At 39.4% G+C, this 26,586-nt stretch overlaps 1 protein-coding gene across 2 annotated transcripts in view; it reads right to left on the bottom strand.

Moving 5' to 3' along the window:
- Positions 1-25,387, bottom strand: part of slc9a8 (solute carrier family 9 member 8) — a 28,010-nt gene extending 2,623 nt beyond the window's left edge. Inside the window, exons 1-15 of one of the 2 annotated variants that reach the window (XM_054789229.1) lie at positions 25,045-25,387; positions 24,479-24,657; positions 20,264-20,344; positions 17,759-17,817; positions 11,494-11,577; positions 10,731-10,832; positions 9,121-9,155; positions 8,888-9,031; positions 6,403-6,544; positions 4,899-5,004; positions 4,695-4,811; positions 4,521-4,603; positions 4,317-4,428; positions 1,685-1,905; positions 1,006-1,152 (exon numbers count right to left, since the gene is read on the bottom strand). In XM_054789229.1, the coding sequence (XP_054645204.1) occupies positions 1,006-1,152; positions 1,685-1,905; positions 4,317-4,428; positions 4,521-4,603; positions 4,695-4,811; positions 4,899-5,004; positions 6,403-6,544; positions 8,888-9,031; positions 9,121-9,155; positions 10,731-10,832; positions 11,494-11,577; positions 17,759-17,817; positions 20,264-20,344; positions 24,479-24,657; positions 25,045-25,277 (1,845 nt within the window). In that variant the 5' untranslated portion in view covers positions 25,278-25,387. The remainder of the gene's footprint in view (positions 1-1,005; positions 1,153-1,684; positions 1,906-4,316; positions 4,429-4,520; positions 4,604-4,694; positions 4,812-4,898; positions 5,005-6,402; positions 6,545-8,887; positions 9,032-9,120; positions 9,156-10,730; positions 10,833-11,493; positions 11,578-17,758; positions 17,818-20,263; positions 20,345-24,478; positions 24,658-25,044) is intronic. The other variant, XM_054789239.1, reaches the window with a different exon arrangement.
- Between the last annotated feature and the right edge of the window lie 1,199 nt (positions 25,388-26,586).

Here is a 26,586-nt window from a genome sequence, read left to right on the forward strand (position 1 = left end):
ACCCTTCCATCTTATACAGCGTTGCGGCTAATCTATGGCTAAACTCTATTCTTGTGACATCTCCTTTACTTCAGAACTAATACTAATTGTTTAAATACTGTTCCGCTTGCGAGTCAACGTGGAAACGGTAGCTCTTTCTTTGGTAGGAGCCAATCATGAGCTATCAGTGCACTCACGACAAGCCTGTCAACTAGGGGTGTAACTACGATCGATGCATCGATTTATATTCCATTCCGGACAACATACTGTATATCGATCTTGCAGCGTTTAAAAGGTAATAAATCAATTGAATCAATACTAGGAAATAAAGCATTGGATTTAAGAATGGCAGGCTTTATATGGGTGTGTTTTTCAGTACTTTTATTGATAAAGATGTTAAACGTGACTCGATTCAGTCTGCCTGTCTGTGACGTCATCGTTTTCCATGTATGTTGTGGTCATGGGAGTTGTAGTGCACCTGTGTAATACAGTTGATTTGCTTCTTCTTCTTTTGATCAGTTGATTCACTTCATTCAGTATTCATGTTTAACTCATCTGTCCTGATTTGAAACGCTTTCTAAGTGACATTTATGGGGACAATATGCAAAGTAAGGACGTTGTGTACTCCTCCAGATGCTAGTTTATAGTCCAGTAGCAGCGACGCTTAGTGATGTCATCATCCAGCATGGCGTGTCCATGTCAGAACAAAAACTACTTTTTTCTTAAGTGTTCGTGTAATACTGTATGTACAGTAAGAGCTAATTTAACCTTTGTTTGTGTTAGCATACTTGGCCAATAAAGCTGATTCTAATAATAATGTTCTATCCATGCAGAAAAGGCATACTTTAAATGTATTGAAATAATAAGGCATACTTTCAGTATCTCATTTCTGGACCGAGTGTCCTTGTTTTTGGTAATAAAAATATGGTCAACCTGGTGTATACAAACAAACGCTTAAAGGATTCCCAGCAAAATTATGAAGCAACCTCCTGGGTGACAGAGGATTTCTGTCTTGCCATCTCTTACCTCTTGGGTTAGCCTCCGGGTGAAGAAAGGGTTAAGGTACTTAGCATCAAGCCACATGAAGCCCTTTAGATCCTGTCTCTGGTATATCTGAGCCTCGTATTCCTCCTCAGTCAGTTCTGATAGATGCTCCGACTCAATAGTATTCCCCTAAGGGAAGATAAAGGGGGATAAGAGAGAGCAGATAGAGAGAAATGAAAGCAGAGTGACTAACTAGGCAGAGGGAAAACCGATACAGGGACAGACTGTGAGCAGTGGAAGAACTTCTTAACAGGTGGACATGGCGAGATCACAGTCTTAATAAAGTTATCCGCTTGCAAGAAGGGGATTGTAGTTGTAGGGACAAACAAGGTGACCTTGTAGCTGGTCTCCTTGGAATGCAGCGCTCACAATTTAAAACACAAAATAAGCAAATATTGTCCCCCCCAAAAAACAAGTTACTGACTTGGAGCAGTCAGTATTATTAACAAACTTGGATGTTTGTCTGATTTTCTCTGAGTGCCTCTATAATGAGAGTGGTTCATACTGGGCTATTCATGCCCCCTTCACACAAACCATCTCCAACCCTTTGATGGTTTTCCCTCTGAAGAGAAATGTAGTACTCTGATGGCAGAAGATGAAGAGAATGGCACAGCTTGTACGAATGTGATCCCTTTACAGTGTGTGTGTGTGTGTGTGTTACCATTTTCTGTGTCTTGCTGAGATTAATGTCTTTCTTGTTCTTCCTCCGTGACTGGCTGTCCTCAATGTCCATGATGCGGATGAGGGGCATGGTTCCGCCCCCAAGGAGGAGGATGGTAAAGAGCACGATGATGATCGTGGTGGTGCCAATGAGCTGTCGCTTCTCAATGGGCTCCAGGCCAAGATGCAGGCTCAAGGCGTATGGGATAGCACCTCTCAAACCTCAAAGAGAAAGGTATAAAAACAGTAAGTAATGGTAATGGGTTTTTTTTATTATTTTGAACATACATTGCAATATATCACATAGTACAATTCACAGTTCCTCCAGTCCAAAAAAAAAAAAAAAAAAGAGTAGGATGAAGCAAAGCTTATTTAATCCTTCCCCCCATACTTTTCACATCAATTTCAATACATTTGTACACTTTCTGTGTTTTAAATGTACTCTTTGCCAATTTTAATTACATAGGAAAATGATAAGGCAGTATAACAATGTGGTAAAATAGGAATCAAGGTTTGTGGTCACTGTAAATAAATTAGATAATAGTTACAATAAATAATAACTGATGAAAGGGTAAAAGTTGGCGGAAACATAGTTGGGTGATGAGTGAGTACAGACAATGTTCTCACGGAAAATGAAGAATTAGTAGTAAGTGCAAGAGCAGGGCTCTTCTTCCTTGTGCTTTCTAAACATCGACTCCTTGTACTGTTTCTTGAAATCGCTCGTTTTAGTGCATTGTTTTGAGTTCTTTACCCAATCCGTTCCATGATTTGATCCCACATACTGAAATGCTGAATGTTTTTAGCGTTGTGACAGCATTAACCAGAGGTCATCATTTATCAGAATACAAAATAAGGTCTTCTATGCTTGAAATTCTAGGCAACTCAGGCAGTTTTGTATACCAAATAGAGTCCAGGCAATATATACAATAATCCCTTGTTTATCGCGGTTAATTGGTACAAGACCCGGCCGTGATAAGTAAATTTCAGCAAAGTAGAATTCCTTATTTATAAATGGAATATTTTCGTAGTTAGCACATAGAAAACCTGTTTATGGCCTTTTAAATACGCTTTTTAACATTTATTAGAGCCCTCTAGACATGAATTAACACCCCTATAGTCACCTTTACAATCATATTACCCAATACAGTAGACATAATCAGAGAAAATAAGACATTTAAGACATAAATAAGACTTGTGCTCGTCTGTGTTGCAATAAATGTGTTCTGGATGTGTGGAGGACAGGAAGTGAAGTCAGGGGTTCGGAGTTGAGTTGTAACTTGTAGTGGATTACGGCTGCAACAGTAGCCAATTCTATTATTATGGTTATTCTTATTAATATGTTATTATTATTGTGCCTGTTGTGAGATAACTCAAAACTGCAATAAAAGCTTGTTGTTCTGGCTAGGCCTGTCACGATAACAAATTATAATAATTGTCCTAAAAATTATTGTCAATAATCGATATTATTGATAACATTTTTTGAGACATTTGTTTCATTAATTTTATGGCATAGTAATGCGAGTACATCATATCAATCAATGCTAGCAATGCTAGCATGCTAACATTAGCATGATAATACATAGCATCATAGTGCTAAGTGTTTATAGATATGCCTAGCAATGAAAATGGCTAAACATGCTACAATGCTGATGTGCTAACGTTAGCATGTTAAAACCTAGCATGATAACGCAATGTAAAGGGAAGGCTAAATGTCCCGAATGAGTTGAGAATTTTGACTTTGGAAAGTCTGAATGGCTTGAGAATTGTGGAAGTAGTTAGAGCTCTTTAGATCAAAGGCATTTTGCGTTCCGGAAGAAAAAATGTTGGAATTTTTGTGCTTTGTCTAATAGCATGAATGTCCTGACTTTGTTGAATGAGTTGATGTTGGAATGAGGTCAATCTGTTGAGAAATGTGAAAGTAGTAGTAGGTAATAGTAGTTTCACGGAAAAGTGTTAAGTTGGGAGACATTTTTATTTTATTTTTTTACCAGTATAAATATAGCTATCCTGAATGTCCTGAATGTGTTGAACAGTTTCATGTTGGAATGGCTTGAATGTGTAGCAGGTAATAATTAGTTGTACGGGAAAGGGTGAATTTTGGGGAAAATTTTGAATTTTTGATCACCCCAAAGCAATTGCTGAAAATTGAATCCAAATCCATTCAGAACCTTTCAAGTTATTTTGAACACAAACAGACACGTAAATGCTGGCAAAAACATAACCTCTGTGCTGCGCTTGCGCTTTGCACAGCGCTTGGCCGAGGTAATTATGACAAGTGACTTGAATTGAAGAACAATGCTGTCCACCTGTCCCTGGCCAACAACAACTAGAAATGCAGCAGCAAAATTTCTAGCCACACTTTGATTTTGACCAAAACAGCTCATATGATAGCCCAGGGGATCGACTGATTTACATGTGACCACAAATGCCTGAAAGCCAGAGCAGTCACGCAATATACCAACGAGAGGTTAGATGAGTGGTTAAAAATCTTCAAGGGGCTTTTTATGAGAACAAAGGCGATTGTGATTTCCTTCTGACACGACTGTGGCCTAATTGTGAGGCTTCCTACACACTCAGATAGCATGACATCCTGTTATTTCCTTAAACAACAAATGTTGAATGTATCATCTCACCACTGAACCACATGATGAACATCATCTTGGGTGTGATCTTGTGGTCTCTGCAAAAGTTAAGTAGGAATGAGAGAGGAAAAATGTTTACGGCACGGCCCAGAAGAACCAGGACCTATAGAAAGACAAACAGCGGTCATGCTCACAGTGATGGGGAAAACAGCACAAATGGCTGCAATTAATGGCACCAAAATAAAGGGTACTTACAATGCACCAAATGACAAATGATATTTCAAAATTGTGAGGGAAGCTGAAGATGGATAGACCGAGGAAGGCAAATACACACGTCTCTGGAGGGACAAGTCAAACTTTGTCAGTTACAATAATAAAATGTATTGTAATTGGCATTGGGCACTGGTAAAGAGAAGAGAATCTACTGACCGCACATAAAGGCAACTGCACGCAGCGTCTGTTGCATGAGGATCTGGGTGACTGGAGACAAGTTGTGATGGGTGTAATGAGACATCACAATGCCGGCAAACAGGATGGACATAATTCCTGAGTGGAGAATGGTGCAGGTCAACTTGAGATGTGGAAACCATACATCAAAAAATATTGTCACTCATCCTTTACGTGTGCACCTACCAGACAGTTTAATACCCTCTGCCAGGCCGTAGGGCAGGTAGGCAAAGATTATCATCATGCCAAACTCCAGTGAGGGGGTCTTCCTCAGGTCAAAGTGTTTTAGAAACTGGTGATCAAGTTAGGGAATACAAAAAAGGCTGCTTGACATAGACATGAGAATTGTAGCCATACTGGTGCTGCTCAGTAAGTCACAATATGACCAAAAAGTTGATTTATTTCAGTAATTTCATTCAAATAGTTTAAATTGTATATTATATGCATTCATTACACACAGACTATATTTAAAATGTTTATTTCTTTGAATGTTGATGCTTACACTGAAAAGTAAAAAAAAATCTCAGAATATTAGAATATTACTTAACAGATAATTAAAAAAAGGATTTTAGAAATGCTGGCCAACTGAAAAGTATGAACATGTAGAGCACTCAGTACTTGGCCGGGGCTCCTCAATTACTGCAGCAATATGGTGTGGCATGGAGTCAATCAGTCTGTGGCACTCCTCAGGTATTATGAGAGCCCAGTTTCCTCTGATAGTGGCCTTCAGCTCTTCTGCATTGTTGGGTATGGGGTTGAGGTCAGGTGGCCAATTAAGGACAGGGATACTATGGTCCTTAAACCAGGTACTGGTAGTTTTGGCACTGTGTGCAGGTGCCAAGTCCTGTTGGAAAATGAAATCTGCATCTCCATAAAGTTGGTCTGCAGCAAGAAACATGGAGTGCTCTAAAACGTCCTGGTAAATGGCTGCACTGACCTTGGACCTCAGAAAACACAGTGGACCAAGAACAGCAGACAACATGGCACCCCAAACCATCTCTCCTCTCTTCCTCCAGACTCTGGGACCTTGATTTCCAAAGTGATTGATTGAGTTCCGCTGCTGACCAACTTTATGGAGATGCATATTTCATTTTCCAACAGGATTTGGCACCTGCACACAGTGCCAAAACTACCAGTACCTGGTTTAGGGACCATGGTGTCCCTGTCCTTAATTGGCCAGCAAACTCGCCTGACCTCGTAGAAAATCTAAGGAAAATGGAAGAGGAAAATGCGATACGCCAGACACAACAATGCAGGACAGCTGAAGGCCAGAATCAGAGGAACCTGGACTCTCATAACACCTGAGGAGTGCCACAGACTGATGGACTCCATGCCACACTGCATTGCTGCAGTAGTTCAGGCAAAAGGATCCCCGACTAAGTATTGAATGCTCTACATGTTTATACTTTTCATGTTCATACTTTTCAGTTGACCAACATTTCTAAAATCCTTTTTTATTGGTCATAAGTAATATTCAAATTATCTGAGATACTGAATTTGGGATTTACATTAGTTTTCAGTTATAGCCATCAAAATTAAAATAAATAAACATTTGAAATATATCAGTCTGTGTGTAATGAATGTATATAATGGAATGTATATATGAAATTACTGAAGTAAATAAACTTTTTGGTCATATTCTAATTTACTGAGCAGCACCTGTACATAAACAACCAGAGTATGTGGATACAAGAGCAGAGATGAGTCCTGTGAGGGTTCCCAAGGCAGCAGACCCAAAGAACATTTTGAGGAAATAACCCACTGCTTGCAAAAATGTCTCCCATCCCGTTACCATGTTTGTGTCTGAGCGGGAAAAGAATCCCTCTGCTGTGCTGCAAAGACCAGACGGAAAGAAATGAAACAAAAAATACTGGTGAATACTAGTAATACCTTCACCTGACTCTAGAGGGCAGACAAACTCCATAATTCAACTGTACAGAAGCACAGTGAGTTTGGATGACTGCCCATAAATCCATCCATCCATTTCTATACCGCTTCTCCTCATTAGGGTCGCGGGGGGTGGCCATAAAACACATCAAAATATTGTTTACTAATAGAGGTCAACTGTATCACATCATGCTTTTAATGACTTAAGGGGAGCAATAATTTGAAATACTTTTGAATATAATCTGAATATATCTGGTTACTGTCTGTCACTTATTGTGGTTTCAAGCGTCTGATTGTACAGACTATTAAACCACTTTCAACAGCGGCATATATAAAGTAATAACATATGTGGTATGTTCTTTAATAATAATACAGCTATACCAGTGATCTACCAAATCTTCCATTTTAATTGTTAATGTGATGTTTTGTAGGCATAATTGTTAAGAACAGACTAGTTTTTCCAAAATTCAAAAAAATTACAGCCATCAAGACGTTTGGACAATTGTTTAGAAAAACACCAAATAATAAATGAAGCTCAATATGGCTGTAGAACTAAAAATGCTACTTCAGTGCCATTAATCGAAGCTGTGGAAGAAAAAACAAATGCTCTACATAAAAAGAAACATGCTGTTGGAATATTTCTTGACCTTAAAAAAGCATTTGACGCCACAAATCACTCAATTTGACTTAATAAATTGTAGAAGTAGGGAAAGATGGCGGAGAAATGGTTAAAAAGCTACTTAATAGGACAAACTCAATATGTAAAAATGGGAGAGCATATATCTGAGGAACTTGGTGTTTCTTGTGGTGTTCCTAACGGGTCAGTGTCGGGTCCTCAACCTTTCAACTTATATATTAATGATTTATTCTATGTATCGAAATTATTAAATCTAATATTGTTTGCTGACGACACAAACATTTTACAGTAGTGACAATTATAATGAACTTGTGATACTGTAAATGGTGAACTTCTTAAAATAAAATAATGGATGGATTATAACAAATTAATTCTAAATGCAAATAAAACAAAAGTATTGATATTTAGTAATCACAAAAGTAACCTAGAATTGCAATTTAACATTGACGGTGTCCAATTAGAATGTGTTACCGAATATAAATTCTTAGGAGTAATAATTGAAAACAAGTTGACATGGAATACTCACAGACATATAAGAACCAAAATTTCAAAAAGCCTCTCAATTATGAACAAAGCTATGCAATTTCTGGCTCATGATGCTCTCAGAACATGATACTGCTCCTTAGTCCTCCCTTATCTTACCTACTGTATTGAAGTGTGGGGCAACAATTATCAATGTTCCATACATCTATTATTCATACTACAAAAACGAGCAGCGAGGATCCAACACAAGGCCAAATTTTTAGCACATAGTAATCTTTTTTTTTTTTATTCAAATTTTTTTCCAAGATTTATTACCTTGTGAACTATCATACCTTGATAATTTTATTTAAAGCATTTAAAAAATTACTAACAAATAACATAAAAGGTTTTTTGCACCTAGAGAGAGCACTTATGGCATAAGAGGCTTTGGAAATTTTACACTTCCGAAAGTTTTAACTACCAGAAAGAGCTTTTGTGTGTACTGTATGTGGGGTGAAACTGTGGAATAGTCTGGATTTTTACCACAAGCAATGACAAAATATCCACAGTTTAAAAGTACAAGGGAATCCTCCGAGGGAGCACTCTCCAGTACTCCCTCTAAGGACTCCAAAAAGGGCGGGTATTCTGAACTACTGTTTGGCGCATAAGCACAAACAACAGTCTGGACCTGTCGCCCCACCCGAAGGCGAAGGGAAACTACCCTCTCATTCACCGGGTTAAACTCCATCGTACAGGCCCTGAGCCGGGGGGGCAACAAGAACTCCCACCCCTGCCCGTCGCCTCTCACTGCTGACAACGCCAGTTTGGAATAAAGACCAACCCCTCTCAAGAGGACTGGTTTCAGAGCCCTTTCTGTACGTCTGTTCCCAATAAAGATTTACATATAGCTTTTGTGGTATTTCGGAAGCCAATATATGGATAATGAATTAACACTTTGACCCTTGTGTATAAAGCGGACACATATAGCCATGTTGACAGATTGTACTTTTCTCTGTTTATGTATGCGCATGGACAGCAGCCATCACTATGCGTGAGACTTTCACATTATCTGCTGACATCTTCTTGACAATTCTTTTTGTGACAAACTGTGTCAACATCAAGCATGAGCAAATAATGTGCCAATGTATTCCTGACATAGTTACCTAGTCTGAGAGGAAGAGACTCTTACTTTGTGAGGACGATAGAGACTGCGTCGTTAAGGATGCTCTCACCAAACACCAACATGTTTAGGACAGGATCCACATTGAGCGCATTAAAGATGGCTATGGTAGCAACCGGGTCCACAGCTGAGATGAGTGAGCCAAAGGCAAAACTTCAGCAGAGGAAAGGCAAGTTTAGGTAGACATAACCTATAGGCAAACATAATAATAATGACTATTATTATTGTAAATCAGTACTCACCTATCTGTCATGGTCATCTTGTAAATCACATCTGCCTGTGTTGGAAAAACAAAAATTGCAACAAGGAGATAAAATCATAACCAACACATACTGAATTGGTTCAACTTCAACATAATGGTAAAAATATTATTACTTTCTACTAGGGGTGTCACAAGATCTCGCAAGATTAAAACATGGCGAGATTTCTCATTTGGAGAAAAGCAGTCTCACAAAAACAGGGCAGCCAGAAGCCAATCACACTGAACTACGGCATTACTACTATTAATGATAATAAATGTAATATAGAAGTGGCAGTGTGAGGTGCATTATTGGAAGCGCACATTAAGTGCTTTACACATACTTTAAACCCTGCAATCCAACCAACCTTGGTGTTCTCAACATCAGCGTCTGGGAGTGATGTGTGGATGTTTTTCCATCCAAGTTGAATAGCTGCTGTGCGTGTTAATACCCAAGCAGACGCTGTAGTAATTCTACACTTACAAAATTGATCAAATCAACACACGTAAATGTTCTGACTTGTCTGCACCCATTAATCACCATCAACATTAATAATGGCAGAAAGGGGCTGCTCGGAGCATGTGTCCAACTATATGCACCGTAGCGGCTCCCTCCGCTCTATACACTGATTCTCCTGACCTCCAGAGCGGTACCGGGGCTGCCGGGAGCGTGTGTGTGTGTGTGACATGAAGGCGTAATGTGGCGAGCATAATTCCACTTCCTAACACACCTCATACGTAGAGGACATCCGTGTTGACAATTTAGCAGCATGGTCACTATATTTAGCAAGTAGGCAAGTGCACTAAAAGTGAAAGGCAGGAGTTTCTTGCATGACGCATTTATTTTGTAAATAAATACAAGCGTTCCACAAAGGTGAAGTAACCGCCGCGCAGAATCTCTACCTCTGATTGTGAAGCAGACACACTGGCCGCACCTGCCTTCCTGGTGAAACATGTATAGGTATCCAAAGTGTGGCACAGGGGCCGTTGTGGAACGTGGCTCATTACAGAAATAAATAATTATGACAGTCAGTCTGACTAGCCTCTGAGAAAATACATGTAACAAACGCCAATTCCACCACTTTAAAGAGTGAAAGTATTATAATTTAATATTATTATTACATATCATCATAACACTGGTTTATTTGATCGCAAAAAATGTAAACAATAATGTGCCAATTGTGGGACAATAAACATTTCAAAACCCCTCTGCATGGTTTTGTGACTGTTAAATAAAGGTTTGTTTGTCCAGTCATAGTTTTTATTGTACTTTTCTTAAAATTGTTTAAAACTCGTCTCGTGGACTCAATCTCGTGTATCGTCTCATCTTGTGAGTTGGGTGTCTCGTGACACCCCTACTTTCTCCTAATAGCATTAAAATTCATGGCAGAAACTGAACATTGTAACAGTGTTAATTAAGCCTTAGCTTCATGGATTCCTTTGCAAGCACCCGAATACACATGACACACACACACACACACAAAGTTTGAGAATCTCTGCTCTATACGACTGAACAAACACTGAACACTAAGTAAAGTGAACAATGAGAAAACATCATACTGCAAGGCACAGCTCTATGTTTTTGAACAAAACTATGGCCTGAGCACACCTTACCTGTCCAAGGAAGTAGATGCCTCCTCCAACTATGAAGGCAGAGATAGCTGTGCCAATCACAGCAAACAGGGTGATGGAGCCAATGTTTTGGAAGAAGTTACCCTAAATGCACATGGAAGCACATAGGTATTCATATGATTTCACTGTTGAGCAAATGTTATAACACTGTAGCTTCATTACATAACATGTAACATTAGATGAAGCACAGATTTTACTCGGTGGGATTTTATCAACGTATGTCACAACATTATTATTGTTTTTAGATCAGCAAATAGTGTCAGAACCACTTTGGATCATTAAAAAAGAACTTTTTTTTTTGGAAATGTACCAGTCTGAAATGATAAGTTACTGATGTACGTCAGTGGTTCTGCCATCTTATGAATTACCTTTTCTATCATTTCCATTTCAATTCCATTGCAATCAGTTAATGTTTTTGCTTTACATTTGTTGACACTATCAATTATTTCCTCTTTTGTCCCCTCAGTGAGGAACAAGCAGCTGGGATTCCCGTCTATACTTCCACTGCATTCCTCCACTAACCAGGAATTTGGGATTCTTTCTTCTAGACTTTGTCCAATATTTGCAGTGACAGTTGCAGTGAATTATAACAGATTCTTGATTCATGTTATGCACACTTTGAAGTGACACAAACTAACCTAGCAATGAAAGACTTGTTAAACATTACAGTCCTAAATGGAATGTGGTCTACTTCTCCACAAACTCTTAATGGCGGCTCAGTTGAAAAGTCTGTATCCTGCAGTACCTTATGCAATGAGTATCCAGATTCAAAGATGATTGGTGGCAGGAGCAGAAGAAAGAACATATTGGGCCGGAACATTTCCTCCTCCTTTTTGAAAACATGAAGGAGAAAAATAAGAAATAATAAACATTCAAAAGTCAGACATACAAAAAAAAGGTAGCCATCACTGTGCGTTAGAGAAATTCAACATGCTAATTAGTTTGAATGTAGTTTTTAACATCTTGAAATTAAAAACCATCACATTTAAAAGCGGCATAACAATATAACATTTTTAGCAAGATAATTCAAAAGGATACATAATAATTTATGGAACTGTTTTATTTCCACACATTTGATCTCGCATTGCACAAATTGTGTTTTATCCACAAAGTGATCTTGATGCTAATCAGCACAGATAATGAATTGCAAACAGACACTGATACTAAATCCAGCTAAAATATTACTTGACATTCATTTGACTGGTGGCAGTGATCATCAGCTGACTTCATTGCTTGGTTTTGGACAAGGGTAAGAAGTCAAGCTTCAACTGCAAGTAGCCATGCTTTATCTGAGAAGGCATGTTAGCATGTTGGTTTCCGGATGACTGGCACGCATACACACACATGCACATACACACACACTGTGCTCATTGGGGGAATGCCAGCCTGCCAGCTAATTCATGCATGCAATCAAACAGATCTACTAACAGACTTCAACACACATGTTATAAAAAGACACGTGAATTCCCTCAGTATAATCTTCACGCACGCACACACACACACACAAACACACTCTGTCCTTAGCTTTCTGATTTTTTCAGTGATATAATGAAATCATTGTTGCATCTCAACTAAATGGGCCAGCTTCCTAGGCCAGGCGTAGGCATCATGTGCCCGTGCATTGCTCTCTGCTTGCCAGTGAGTCTGTGCATGTTGCACCATTTTTTCTGGCATAAACCCATTTACTGTATGTGCAGCATCCATGCGCACACACGCACACGAGGGTGTATTGCACATGTTTCATGTGTCCACTAATTATACTCACTATTAAGATAGATTTAAAAAGAGGATATAATTCTAGCAGTAAGTATCAGACCAACACAGTGTGCAAAGGAGCATCTATAATTGCACGTTAAACTTAATACACTGGGTGTATTATAAGCATAAGAAGGCAAGATCTTTTTCTGCATGGTGGCTGAGGCGATATTTGTATCAGTTCTGTCAGAAAGACTGAAGAGGGCCAGTCCATATTTAGTCCATCTCGTCAACAATGTATCGCTTTGTGTTATAGGCTGCAGTCTTGACAGCTTGGTAGAGCTTCTCTGCCCCAATGACCCCATAAGCAGATGGACTTGAACACAGACTACAGTCATCAGCTCCAGGCACAGTACACCCATGGAGAACAGAAAAGGAAAACCGACCCCTTGCAGTGAAATTGGGCCAATAACTGTATTTTTTTTAATAACTGCACCAAGTACAGCTTGTGCAAATTTACGGGTATGTCTTAGTTGTTGTTTGTTGGTTATAGATGGCTGTAGTGCTTTTCTGGATAGAGGTGTTGGTGGAGGTTGCAGTTACAAAAACTGTACCAACTATTTAATCTACCTAACTAATCAAATGTCACTTTGATCACAATGTCAGAAGGCTGGTGTGGAAAGTACCACCCTAAACGTGCGGCACTGAAATGTTTAAGACCGTTGAGCTAAACAGGCCCACGCTAAACAATGAGATGCATTTAAACAATAATTAAAGTACAGCAAAAAAATCTCAAGACTTTAACACCAAAATAGTGTGTCAACACAAATGTACATCACTCCAACAACAAACTGTTCAAAGTAGGTCAAGCAAAGGGATTGTTGCGGAAAAGGGAAGTGTCGCTCCCTGAGTTGGGTATGAACGACTCTGATACTGGCTCGTTAGCATCTATTGTTCTGACTATGAGGTGAAGCCAGGGCCGAGCCAGAACAATAGATGCTAACGAGCCAGTATCAGAGTTGTTCATACCCAACGCAGGGAGCAAAACTTCCCTTTTATTGGAGGTGCTAATAGCAGGAGAGGATTATACCACTACTTCGCCCAGGCTTAGTGTAAGGAACCAATAGAAGGAGGGTGTTGGCACACCAATTCCGCCCACTCTTACTGTATTTAAGGCCTAGGCTATCAGCACTTATTAGTTCGCTGACGAAGCTCTTCGGATGAGGAGCGAAACATCCGACACCTTCTTCACAGAAGTACAGATGACGTCTCAAGAAGCCTTTCCCCTCAATGTTTGACTTTGTTTCACCCTATCGCAGCGCAAGGATATTATAGTTATCGTGAGCCATGTATTGTGAATTGTAATACCCGGAAATTCCCAGCCCTAATTAACACTGGTATGCCTATGTTGGTGTCTTTTCATAGCGTGGAAGAGATCTATTAAAAAGGTACAGTATATGCTGCCCTTTGAGGCACCAAAGTGGTCACAAACGCATGAGCCCACAACTAAGACACAACAAATTTATGAGATCGTTGTAAATGCAAATGTATTCACTAGGGGTGTCACAAGACTAAAAGGTGACAATATTTTTCGTTTACAGAAAAGATGTTTGAACAGGTCATGAATAGGTCATTTAGAAGTCTGACTGAAGTCAGACTGAACTATGGCATCGCTACTGTGAATTGTGCTTTACGGATGCTATAAACCTTGCAATCCAACCTACCTCAGTGTTCCCAGTGTCACTTGTCACTCATCAACAGCTGCGGCGGTGTTAAATGTCCAAGCAGAAGCTGTGGTAATTCTACATTTGATTAACCTTACTTAAGATTTGTCGGATCAAAACACAATCGCCGCATATGACTGCTATCAAATCGTGAAAAAAATCACTACATCCTGGTATGGCACTGTAAGCATAATGGGAACTGTAGTTCCTGGTTTTCACTTCACAGGTGCGCTTTGTCAGGGTTACTTAGTGGAATTTCTTGCCTTATTAATGGGGGTTGGGAACATGGGGTTGTATTGTGTATGTGTCCAAACTTTTGGCCTGTATTGTAAATGTTTCAGATCACCAAAAAAATTAAATATTAGTCAATGACAACACAACTGAACACAAAATGCAATTTTTAAATGAAACTTTTTATTATTAAGGGGAGAAAAAAAGACAAACGTACACGGCCCTGTGTGAAAAAGTGACTGCCCCCTAAACCTAATAACTGGTTGGGCCACCCTTCCCAACACCAACTGCAATCAAGCGTTTGCGATAACTTGCAATGAGTCTCTTACATTTGGCATTTTGGCCCACTCATCTTTGCAGAATTGTTGTAATTGAGCCATATTGGAGAGTTTTCGAGCATGAACCGCCTTTTTCGGGTAATGCCACAGCATCTCAATATTGTTTTTCTTCAGCCATTTAGTGGTGGACCTGCTGGTGTGTTTTGGATCATTGTCCTGCTGCAGAACCCAAGATCGTTTCAGCTTGGGGTCACGAACAGATGCCCTGACATTCTCCTTCAGGATTGTTTGGTAGACAGCAGAATTCATGGTTCCATTTATCACAGCCTTCCAGGTCTTCCAGGTCTTGAAGCAGCAAAACAGCCGCAGACCATCACACTACGTCATTGTATTTACTGTTGGTATGATCTTTTTCTGAAATGCAGCGTTTCTTTTACACCAGATGTAATGGAACACACACCTTCCAAAAAGTTAAAAGTTTGTCTCGTCACACCACAGAGTATTTTCCCCAAGGGTCTTCTGGACCATCAAGATGTTTTCTGGCAAAACTGAGATGAGCCTTAATGTTCTTTTTGTTCAGCAGTGGTTTTCATCTTGGAACTCTGCCATGAAGGCCTTTTTTGCCTAGTGGCTTTCTTATGGTGTAGTCATGAACACTGACCTTAAAGGGATAGTTCGGATTTTTTGACATGAAGTTGTATGACATCCGCATCAGCAGTGTAGTGCATCGAAAGTGACTAACCCGCGACTTGGTCTTGCGAGCCCAGTTCTGGTCGGATTTCGGTGACGAGGAATGTAGTTCCAGTTAGTTGCTGGGGCCAGTAAAGTAAAGAGTTTGGCATCTCAAAATCATTATAATTATATAATATCTCAAAATAATTCAAAACAGTAATACACTTGCATCAAAAAAATGACTCCTCGAAAAGAATCACACCTCACAAATCACTCGTCTTTATTTTTCTCATTCGTCGTATCACTGCGCGCAGTCGCCTGTCCATTCTTGTGTATACGATGAAGATGGCTCCGACGATTCCGCTGTCGAACACATACAGTACGTATACAAGATGGCCGCGACAGCCGCGCAGAGGATAAAGATGCAAGCGTCGCAGCCATCTTCATCACATACACAACAATGGACAGGCAACAACGCACAGTGATACGACGAAAGAAAAAAAGTAACGCCCAGCGATTTGTGATGTCTGACTTTTTTCAAGGAGGCATTTTTGTGATGCAAATGTGTTACTCATTAGAAGGCATAATGTTTTCAGAAGCCAAACTCTACTGAAGTGGCCCCAGCAATTAACTGGAGCTACGTTCCTCATTACCAAAATCCTATCAGAACTGGGCTCACGGGACCAAGGGGGGGGAAGTCACTTTCGATGCACTTCACTGCTGATGGGGATGTCATACAACTTCCACTATCCAATATTTATATTTAAATTTGTTTGATGATCTGAAACATTTAAGTGTGACAAACAAGCAAAAAAATAAGAAATCAGGAAGAGGGCAAACACTTTTTCACACCACTGTATGTAGCTGAATATGTGTTTTGCTCAAAATGGTTGCTATAGAGTTACTTTTAGAGTTACTACATCTTTGGAAGTCAAGGCGTATGAGAGAGAATTCAGAAAAATCATACTTTTAATGATGATCGACTGTAGGGAAACAACTTCAGATGGAGAAGTTGACATGAATGGGCAAAGAAAGCAGATTGGTGGTGAAAGGCAAGGGTAAAGCCTGCAAAGCTGGGATGCGGTTGCCTCAGGGGTCTGTACACCCTTGCTGGTTTGTGTAGAGATGCTGAATGCTTGATAGATTAGTAAAGTGGGCCAGCTTTGGAAACATGCTTGCAGGGGAAAAGAATGCTTGCTTTCAGGGTAGCTAGAAGCATAAAGCATGTACCCAGTATGAACCCACATTTTAAAAAAAAGACCATGAAATAAACATTCGGGTGAACAGACTGCAGATACATTACAGATTTTCTGTATTGGTGAAACTTTTTTTAAAAAACCCGGGTGTGACAGGAATTGATTTTGACCCGTTTGCTACTAGCTGTGTTAACTCAGTGATTACACAGGTTAGGTTACACAGGGCATTCTGTTCTTCAGGGCTCTCTCAAAACCAAATACATCAGAGATAATGGCTGTGCATCATGGGTTGTATACTCTACAATCTCCAAGGGCCAATAAAACCCTTAGCAAAACCTGTGCGTATGCAAAGACTTTGTAGCATATTATATGCACGGAATAATCACTTTACATACTATGCGATACAGCAAGAGTAAATGATGAAGTTTATGCTGATACAAGCCCGTCAGAATAAAGATGTACCTGTACGTAAAAGTAACATTCTCCAGGTTCAAAACACAGGTTCTGCACAGTGAATGTGCTCCTTAGTCTCAAGTTACTGGGGTCAATGACTCCACAGAATCCTGACGGCCCAAGGTAAAAAAACAAAACAAAAGCAAAAACAAAAACAAAAAACGAAAACAATGGGCCACTGTGTGTATGAAACATTGACTCAACCTAACCCGCCCCGCACCCCCTTCTGTTTCTCTCTCTCATCTCTTGTTCATTCATCCTTTCCCTCAGTCACAGAGAACAAGGAATGTTAATTAAAGGCTGCAAGTGCCAGAAAAATGGGGGTTGGGGGTTAGTGGGGGGAAGTAGGGTGTTTCAAGGGACAGCCAGCAAGGAACAGTATGAGCGGCTAACAGGAGCACAGATTTAAGATTAATGACAAAAAAACAGGAGGCAAGACACGGCTGAGTGAGCAGAAAAGAAAGGAACAAGGAACACAACTAAACTTAAAGCAAAGAGACAATAGAGGATTGTTAATTGTGGGAAATTTGCTTACATTATACAAAAGATAGGCAGAGTGGATTTTACAGTATAGTATAAACCTGATATGTGATGCTTTCAATAAGCAAGTTACTGTTACGTAATTAAAACTTATATTTAAACATATTCTTACCTTTCCACAGACAAGTCAAATCAAAACACCAATAATTGTCAATAACAATTATGACCAGCAATGCAGAGACATAGACACACCAAAAACAAGATGACGAGTAAAATTTTACCTTCCAATTGGCCAATTCCTGGAACTCAATGACCTTAATGAATCCCCCCATTAGAATTCCTAAAAGAACAAAAGGAAACAAGAGAAAAAAAAATCTTCTATTTAAATCTTGGAGCATATAAAGCAAAAACTATAGGGAAGTTTGGTTAAAACTAATGGATTACTGGAACTAAAATTCTGCTTCTGGATACAGTGGATCCTCGGTTAGTGTCCACCCCATTTAGCGTGTTTTTAGGTTAATGTAAAAAGCGTACGCCACAATTTTCCCTCGGTTTGCGTGCATTCTACGGTCAAAGTACAATATGGCACACATCTTGTCTTATTGTGAATACACTGTGTGAGTCAAACTGTGTTCTGAATTTTTTTTTTTATCACAAAACACGCTTCCTTGTTAGTATCACATTACCTAGCGAAACAAAATGGTAACTGGAACCGGAAGTAGTTAAGTTACGCCGCCCGACTATGATGTCATCAGCAGCTGACTCTCAAAAATGTTAACACAAAACACAATTTTATAGTTTTACATGTATAAAGCAATTCTACCACCACCTTCCGGTTTTCAGTCACGTCAAGAATCAGGTCTTCAATGAAGGTAACAGTAACCTTAAATGTTCATTTATCTCTCTCATTCATCATTTGTATGTATTTATATGCATTTCGAATTGTTTTCTGCATAAAATTATTATTGTAAAACTACAAAAACAAGTTTTGTTAACATTTTTGGCTTTCGGGAACAGATTAATCGGATTTACATTATTTCTTATGGGAAAAATAGTGTCGGTTAACGTCCATTTTGGTTAGAGTCGGACCTTCCGGAATGAATTTATGACGCTAACCAAGGTTCCACTGGATATTACATACTTCAGTCGTGTAGCTATTGTCTGTGTTTTTGTCTTTAAAAGGTTCTCATGGACTTAGAGCTCATTACGTGGCTCAGCAGAAACACATTCACTAAAAAGACAAAAACGCAAATACATATGTGTAAAGGGCACATGAAAAGCAAGATAAAAGAGAATACATAAGTGTAAGCATCAAAGTATTTACAGAGTTAGAGATATCCAAGCAGGTCCAATGGAGTGGGATGGTAAGGAAGACAATAAGTGGATGAGAGAGAAGAGATAAGGAAGGAAAAGCAGTGTCTCTTTGATTTGTTAGCACATTGTTATCTCTCCTTTGCAGAGTCCTGCTCCAAAGACTGCAACATCTCGTTGTTGGCAGGAGATACAACAGGAAGGACTTTGGGGTCAAGACAGATGTGTGTCACTAAGTCCGAGTGAACTATGGGTGACATAAATGGCCATTAAGGGAAGTACAACACGACAACTCACATGACTGACAAGTTTTAAAAAAAAGACTGCACTTTTTTTTTTTAATGCTGACCATCATCCACAATCCTTATGTAAGCCATGGACACGTCTTTCTCTTTTCTGTGTGTTCTAAAGATATAAAAACTGTTAAAAAGAGACAAGTAATTATTGCACGTAATGGGAACCACCTATGCCGCCTATAAAGACCGCTATTAAAACACCTCTCAAAAAAGGTTTTATGGTTTTATATACATGCTGTGACCATGTAATAACAGGTACATTCATGATAACATGTAATACTTAGTATTACATGTATTTCACGTATTTTGGCCATTTTAAGCATAACCGGAACTTCCTTCCTCTGCACATTGATTTCACATAGCAATATAGAAATGCCTACACCTAGCATTAACGTTTCCAAAGTCAAAAATAAAAACACAGCAGCAGTGATGTCAGCTCAAATATGTAGCCTTACTTTTTTTGTAGTGATCTGAGGCGTTGTGAGCGCAATGAAAGCCGGAAGTGTGTTGTGTGTGTTGAGAATGTGTCTTGAGGGTTAAGGCGAGCTGGGTGCAAGAATAAACTTGCCTTGTGTCTTTTTAACACAGAACCTACACGTCGTTAGCGGGCATTGTAAAACACTCGCTTACATTAAAGCGGTAAAACACAACATGGTGTAAACACGGCTCCTCCAGCCTGAGTCGCACACACACAGCAGCACTAGCATGCTGTGCTAAACTAAGCCAATCCTGGTAGCTACCATTCACGCTCTGTAAGAGAGGAGTTTCCAAGATTTTTTGCAGCCGTTTTGACATGTTTAGTTTGGGAGGGGGCTGGTTACTGTTTGGGATGAGATTCCGCCACAAGTGAGTGGCCCGCCGGGGAAATACTTGTCCATACGAACATTCCTTCTCTTCATGATGACATCATTTCATTCACATTATGTCATTTGCTGTGACATTCCTCGTTTAACAGTAAAATCTGCGATTCCGTCCGCTATTACGCTCACACGGAAATCACAGGGCCCTAGTCACCGAAGTACTTTCATACAGTATACATCATGGTAACCTAAACAGGGAAGCTATTTCAGGGAAAACTGTATGGCATGTCCACAACAAAGAAGAATAGTGAAAGCTTTGTTAAATTTGGGTTGACGCCATTTACGTCGAAATACCATCTAGAATAGCCATGTTACTTACCAAGAGACACAACAGCAACACTCTCAGGAAGAAAATGCAGCTTGAACTTGATAAGCAGGTGAACCAATATAATGCAGATACCTGGGGTACAAGGGAGAGGAAAAGAGCATATAATGAATACACCTGGATCACCATATGACAACCCCCCATCTGGCAAAAATGGATAACACATCAGATGTGAACTGTTCTATTATTGTAATATATATGTTATCATACATGTACATTATGTATTTATTATACAGTGGTGTGAAAAGTGTTTGCCCACCCTACTCCAGCGAACCACAGAGAGAGCCATTATCCACAAATGGTGAAAACATGCAACAGTGGTGAGCCTTCCCAGGAGTAGCCGGCCAATTACCCCAAGAGTACTGCGACGACAAAAAACACTGCTGAACAAAAAGAACACTAAGGCTCGTCTCAATTTTGCCAGAAAACATCTTGATGATCCCCAAGACCTTTGGCAAAGTACTCTGTGGTCTGACAAGACAAAATAGTTGAACTTTTTGAAAAGTGTGTGTCCCATTACAGCTGGTGTAAAAGTAATGCTGCATTTCAGAAAAAGAACATCATACCAACAGTAAAATATGGTGGTGGCAGTGTGATGGCCTGGGGCTGTTTTGCTGCTTCAGGACATGACTTCTGATGATATATGGAACCATGAATTCTGCTGTCTACCAAAAAATCCTGAAGGAGAATGTCCGGCCATTTGTCTGTAACCTCAAGCTGAAACCAACTTAGGTTCTGCAGCAGGACAATGATCCAAAACACACCAGCAAATCCACCTCTTAATGGCTAAAGAAAAACAAAATAGACTTTGGAGAGGCCTAGTCAAAGTCCTGAACTCAATCCTATTGAGATGCTGTGACCTTAAAAAGGTCGTTCATGCTCAAAAACCCTCCAATGTGGCCGAATTACAACAATTTTGCAAAGATGAGTGGTCCAAAATTCCTCCACAGCGCTGTAAGAGACTCAATGCAAGTTATCACAAACGCTTGATTGCAGTTGTTGCTGGTAAGGGTGGCCCAACCAGTTAGTAGGTTTAGGAGGCGTTTTCACACAGGGCCATGTAGGTTGAATTTTTTTTCCTCCCTTAATAATAAAAAGTTTCATTTAAAACTGCATTTTGTGTTCATTTGTGTTGTCATTGACTGATATTTTAATTTCTTTAGTGATGTGAAACATTTATGTGTGACAAAAATTAGGGAAAAAAAAATCAGAAAGGGGTCAAACACTTTTTCACACCACTGTACATATTATAATACATACAAAACATATTGGAGTTTGCATGTTCTTCCCGTGCGTGCGTGGGTTTTCTCCAGGTACTCCGGTTTCCTCCCACATTTGAAAAACATGCATGTTAGGTTAATTGGAGACTCTAAATTGTCCATTGGTATGAATGGGAGTGTGAATCGTTGTTTGTTTATATGTGCCCTGCGATTGGGCTGGCGACCAGTCCAGGATGTACCCCGCCTCTCACCCAAACTCAGCTGGGATAGGCTCCAGGATAGCCCCCGCGAGCCTAATTAGGATAGGCGACATGAAAATAGATGGATGGGCAATACATATTGTAATACATATTTTTCTGATTTCAATTCCTCGTTTCAATTCCGGCTCCTTATAATCTTCTTCTTTTTGAATGAAATGTCTGAAACAAACAACTTGTAAAAGGTTTGTCCATTAAAAGTACACGGGCTAATCTTAGCTGGATATTTGAGTTGAGCTACCGTATTAGCACTAGTTTACTTTGTTAGCTGCCTCAATGTTGGTGTAAGCTACTTTTTATGACACCCTATTTATTTAGAAGTAAACAGGATATGGTGCACAACGCTCTTATTTTGAAGGCGTAAGTGTTTTTGTGGGTTGAGAGGTCTCTTGACTTGCTCAATGAGATGTGCTGTGTGTACATGAATAGAAAATAGAAATGCATCCCGCAGCCATGGCTATTTACACCGAACACCAAACCACAACATCAGCCGGCATATTGAAACCTTCAGTTACACTGACATGAAACAGACGTCATTTATTGTTTGATTTCCCGATTTCTGACAGCTTAGAGGAAGTCAGACGTGGCGCGTCAAATATGGGACACTCTGTTATTTCTACACCATGAATCCGGAGGTGTTTAATCATGTTGGTCGTGTTGTGTTGCAAATGTTGCATTGAGCCAACCGCTCTTTTTTTTTTAATTAAGTTAAGCCAAACTTTTGAGTCACTTCTTCTTTGTTGGTGCTAGCTTCTTCTTAGATGGGGTTTGCGGTTATTTATTCTGGTCAGCTGACTGGGCATCAAAACTAGGAATCAACATTTTTAAAATGTAATGATCCCATGAGAATCGGAATGTTAATCCCGGTTCCTATCGGTGCTCGAGACTCGATGCCCAACCCTAACTATAATCATATGAGGTTTCGGAAACGTCATCATACTGTAATCGGATTTTCTCACATTTTCAGACTGTATAAAATAAATATTAGTATGGAATTAAGCTTGTCATTTGGTCCATTAATAAATTGAGTCTTTCGGTAGACTATGCTATTTGTCAGGAGGCATATCCTGCAACTTCAAATTTACTCAAAATAGGAACAACAGTTAATGAAATAAACCCAGCAGTGAACTGTCATGCATGAAGGGCAATTTTTGTGATGGAAGAAGCACTTCAAAACCACATATGAATCACTAATATCCACATTTTGTCTGAAATATCTTTATTTAATATTCATCTTCATTTACTAATTTGATTAAATATACAGTAGACGGCCCTACAACGTAAATAATCCGTTCCAAGAACCTTCATGTTATAGGGATTTTATGTTATACGAAGCGTAAAATACATGTAAATAGCCTAATCCGTTCCAAGATCTTCCCAAACTCACACCTTTGGACCTTCAAAATATTCAGAGTCTACCAAATATGGTGGGAAAATATAACAAAACAGCATAAACATAGTAGAGTAACATTCCAATATAAAATAAGGTAAATAAGGTATAATGGTCGATGGGAAACGGCCGTATAGTTTAGCAACATCACTTAATTTCAGACCACCGTCGTGCTTCTGGATCATTTCCTGCTTTGTTTCGATCGACAACTTTTCCCTTTTTTTCTTCTCACTTACACTTGGTTTAGGGCCCATGACTCCGGTCATTTTAACACAAAGAAAAGTAAACAAATTAAAAAGAGATTTCAATGCGCGCGAACTAGTTTAAGGGCGACTACGATGAGGAACAGAGCACCATGTCTCTCATAAACACACAAGACGCACTGGATTAGTCAGCAAATGAGATGAGAGCGTAGGCGGTGCTCCGATAATCAGCCAATGAGAGCATGAAGCGTCAGAATTTCTGCATAACTTCCTGTTTCGTTTCGATCGACAACTTTTCCCTTTTTTCTTACCACTTACACTTGATTTAGGGCCCATGATTACGGTACTTTTAACACAAATAAAAGTAAACAAATTAAGAAGCGATTTCAATGCGTGCAAACTAGTTTAAGGGCGAATAAGAAGAGGAAGGGAGCTCACACACAAACATGGACGCACTGGATAAGTTAGCCAATGAGATAAAAGCATAGGCGGTGCCCCGATTATCAGCCAATGAGACGAGAGCGTAGGCGGTGCCCCAATAATCAGCCAACGAGAGCACGAAGCGTCAGAATTTGAGGATAACTTCCTGCTTCCTTACGATCGACAACTTTTCCCTTTTTTCTTATCCCTTACACTTGGTTTGGGCCCATGACTATGGTAATTTTTACACAAAGAAAAGTAATGAAATTAAGAAGAGATTTCAATGGGTGCAAACCAGTTTAAGGGCGGCTACAATGAGGAAGGGAGCTCACATACAAATGGGGACGCGCTGAATAAGTCAGCCAATGAGATCAGAGCGTAGGCGGTGCCCCGATAATCAGCCAATGAGATGAGAGCGTAGGCGGTGCCCCGATAATCAGCTAATGAGAGCATGAAGCCAGAAGGCGTCACCAAGTGTACTCTGTTAGTCTCTATGTCGCTTGCACGGACTTGACGCTTTACGTTATATGGAATTCATTATGTAATACGATGCGAAAAATTTACATAAATTCTTTACGTAAAAGGAGGTTTACGTTATGCGAGGTACTACTGTATTACTTAACTTGATTGTGGTTAGCTAACGCCTGGCTGCTCTATGTGGTTTCTACTAGATTAAAGCAAACTTGAATAAAAAATAAAAATAAAAAAAGCCAACCTACCAATAACCAGCAGGCTAAAAAATATGGTCAACCCACTGGACTGCTCTTCTTCCTGGGCCTTGACCCCTGTTTGTACGGGAAGAATGGCCTTCGGGTTTGGGTGTTCTGGTGCAGTTGGCCTTGCTGATGTTGTGGAGTGGATGGAATCATTTGAGTGGTTCTCTGAGTCATTAATCTTGCTACAACGAGAAAATCAGGGAAGTATACAATATGTATAAGAAGCAGCAAGGCAGAAGCTACACCATAAATAGTACTGATCAGATAACAGATCAAATGAAACATTTGTTCAAATTAAAAAATACTACGTTTACAAAGCATGTAAACCCAGTTGTTATCATACCACGTTTTGTATGATAGGGCTAAGATACATTTTAAACAAATAGTCAATATCATAAATGCCATTAAATGTTGCCTATTACGACACACTTCTGGTTGTGCCAGTTGATCAACAATGTAATGTGAGACATAGTTATCTAGCTTTAAATTGGTTAACCTTATATTAGCACACACATTACATTAGCAAGCTTTCTCCACAATGCACTGAATCCAAAACCATTAGCTCAAACCTGGCAAGTGGTCCATCTTTGTGTAGGTCTGGTAAATCGTGTGCACCTTGAGAGTCATGTTTGATTACTGCAAAATGGTTTTCAGTAAGACTATAATCCTTATGTTGAGCAACTCCTCCGTCATCTCTCTCGTTCACGTAGAAATTATCTTTCCTCTCAGTTTGCTCTGATACACACGAGTAAATATACAACAAAATGCATAACAAAACGTGCCAAACTGTACGCATCATCATAAATGTGTGCTCAAACAAGAACGCAAAAATTTGTTGTCAATATAGACTGCTAATTCCATGTCGACGTGACATGACGGCCCCACTTCCTGGCTACGCTAGTTTTTGGGAGTTGTATTTTTTTATTTAAACGCATGCCAATACAAAAGCCAATAATGCACTTTGGTGCCGTTTTGCACTACAAAATCTATATTTGGTAATGTTAAGTGGTGACTGAGGGCTAAAATCACGTCTGTATTCAAAAAATATCGACATTTAACCATAGGTTCTTCTTAAACGTACTCAATTTCCCATAAGCCATTGTAAGCTACTGTTCTGTCAGGTCGTGTTCTTAGAAATTAGTAGTGTAGCCAACTGCAGCGGCGTAGGGAGGCACTAAAGAAACCTGTCACACGGTAGTTTCTATAAATGGAACATATTACATAAGTAACATGTTGGAAACCCCTGTGCTGGAGTGTGATCTGCACACTGTTGCATGCTGTACTCTATACCCACCACTGGCTGCCCCCAGTCGACACACCATAATACTGTAATGCCTGACCTGTGGTGATGGTTTCATTTATTTTGAACATGCATGCACAGTACAATGGAATGCATCACATATTACGATTCACAATTCCACATGTCCAAAAAGGAGTAGAAAGAAGGTAATCTTATTTAATCCTACCCCCATCCATTTCACATCAATAGCTAATCCATTTGTTCACTTCCTGTGTTCAACATGTACCCTTTGCCAACTCTGAATATCATAAGTGAAAGGCATTGTAAATTTATGTAAATAAATTATATAACATATATAATGACCATTAAACTACCATATAACTACAATTATATAACTACCATAACACTAATAAATAATAATTATTATATAGTGTGTTATGAAGAAGTTAATAGGTGACAGTAACACAGTTGGATCATGCGTGAATACAAGACCTAAGAAATAATTAACAGAAAATTCAGATTTTTTTTAAACTGCAGTATTTGTATGACCCTTTAACAAAATGTACAAAAAATGTGCCATGTTTGTATAATATATAATATTTAGTGATGCTCAGATCAGGGTTTTATGCTGCTGACTCCCATACTTATCATCCAGGACCGAAATCGGTCGATACCGATCACATGGCTTAATTCTACATTTTTCTGTTTATTTATAATGAGTACTATTAGCCAGGGGTGCCGTATAAAGGGGAAAAGTCAGAAGAATTCTGAGGTCCATTGACTGCCAGGGGACCCAAAAAAATAGGCAATTAGTAATAAAATTAGTCATTTATTAATCAAGAGGGGGCAACGGGAGTTTTTTCATGGGACC

The sequence above is a fragment of the Dunckerocampus dactyliophorus genome, chromosome 1 (genome assembly GCF_027744805.1).
Source record: "Dunckerocampus dactyliophorus isolate RoL2022-P2 chromosome 1, RoL_Ddac_1.1, whole genome shotgun sequence".
Lineage (NCBI taxonomy): Eukaryota > Metazoa > Chordata > Actinopteri > Syngnathiformes > Syngnathidae > Dunckerocampus > Dunckerocampus dactyliophorus.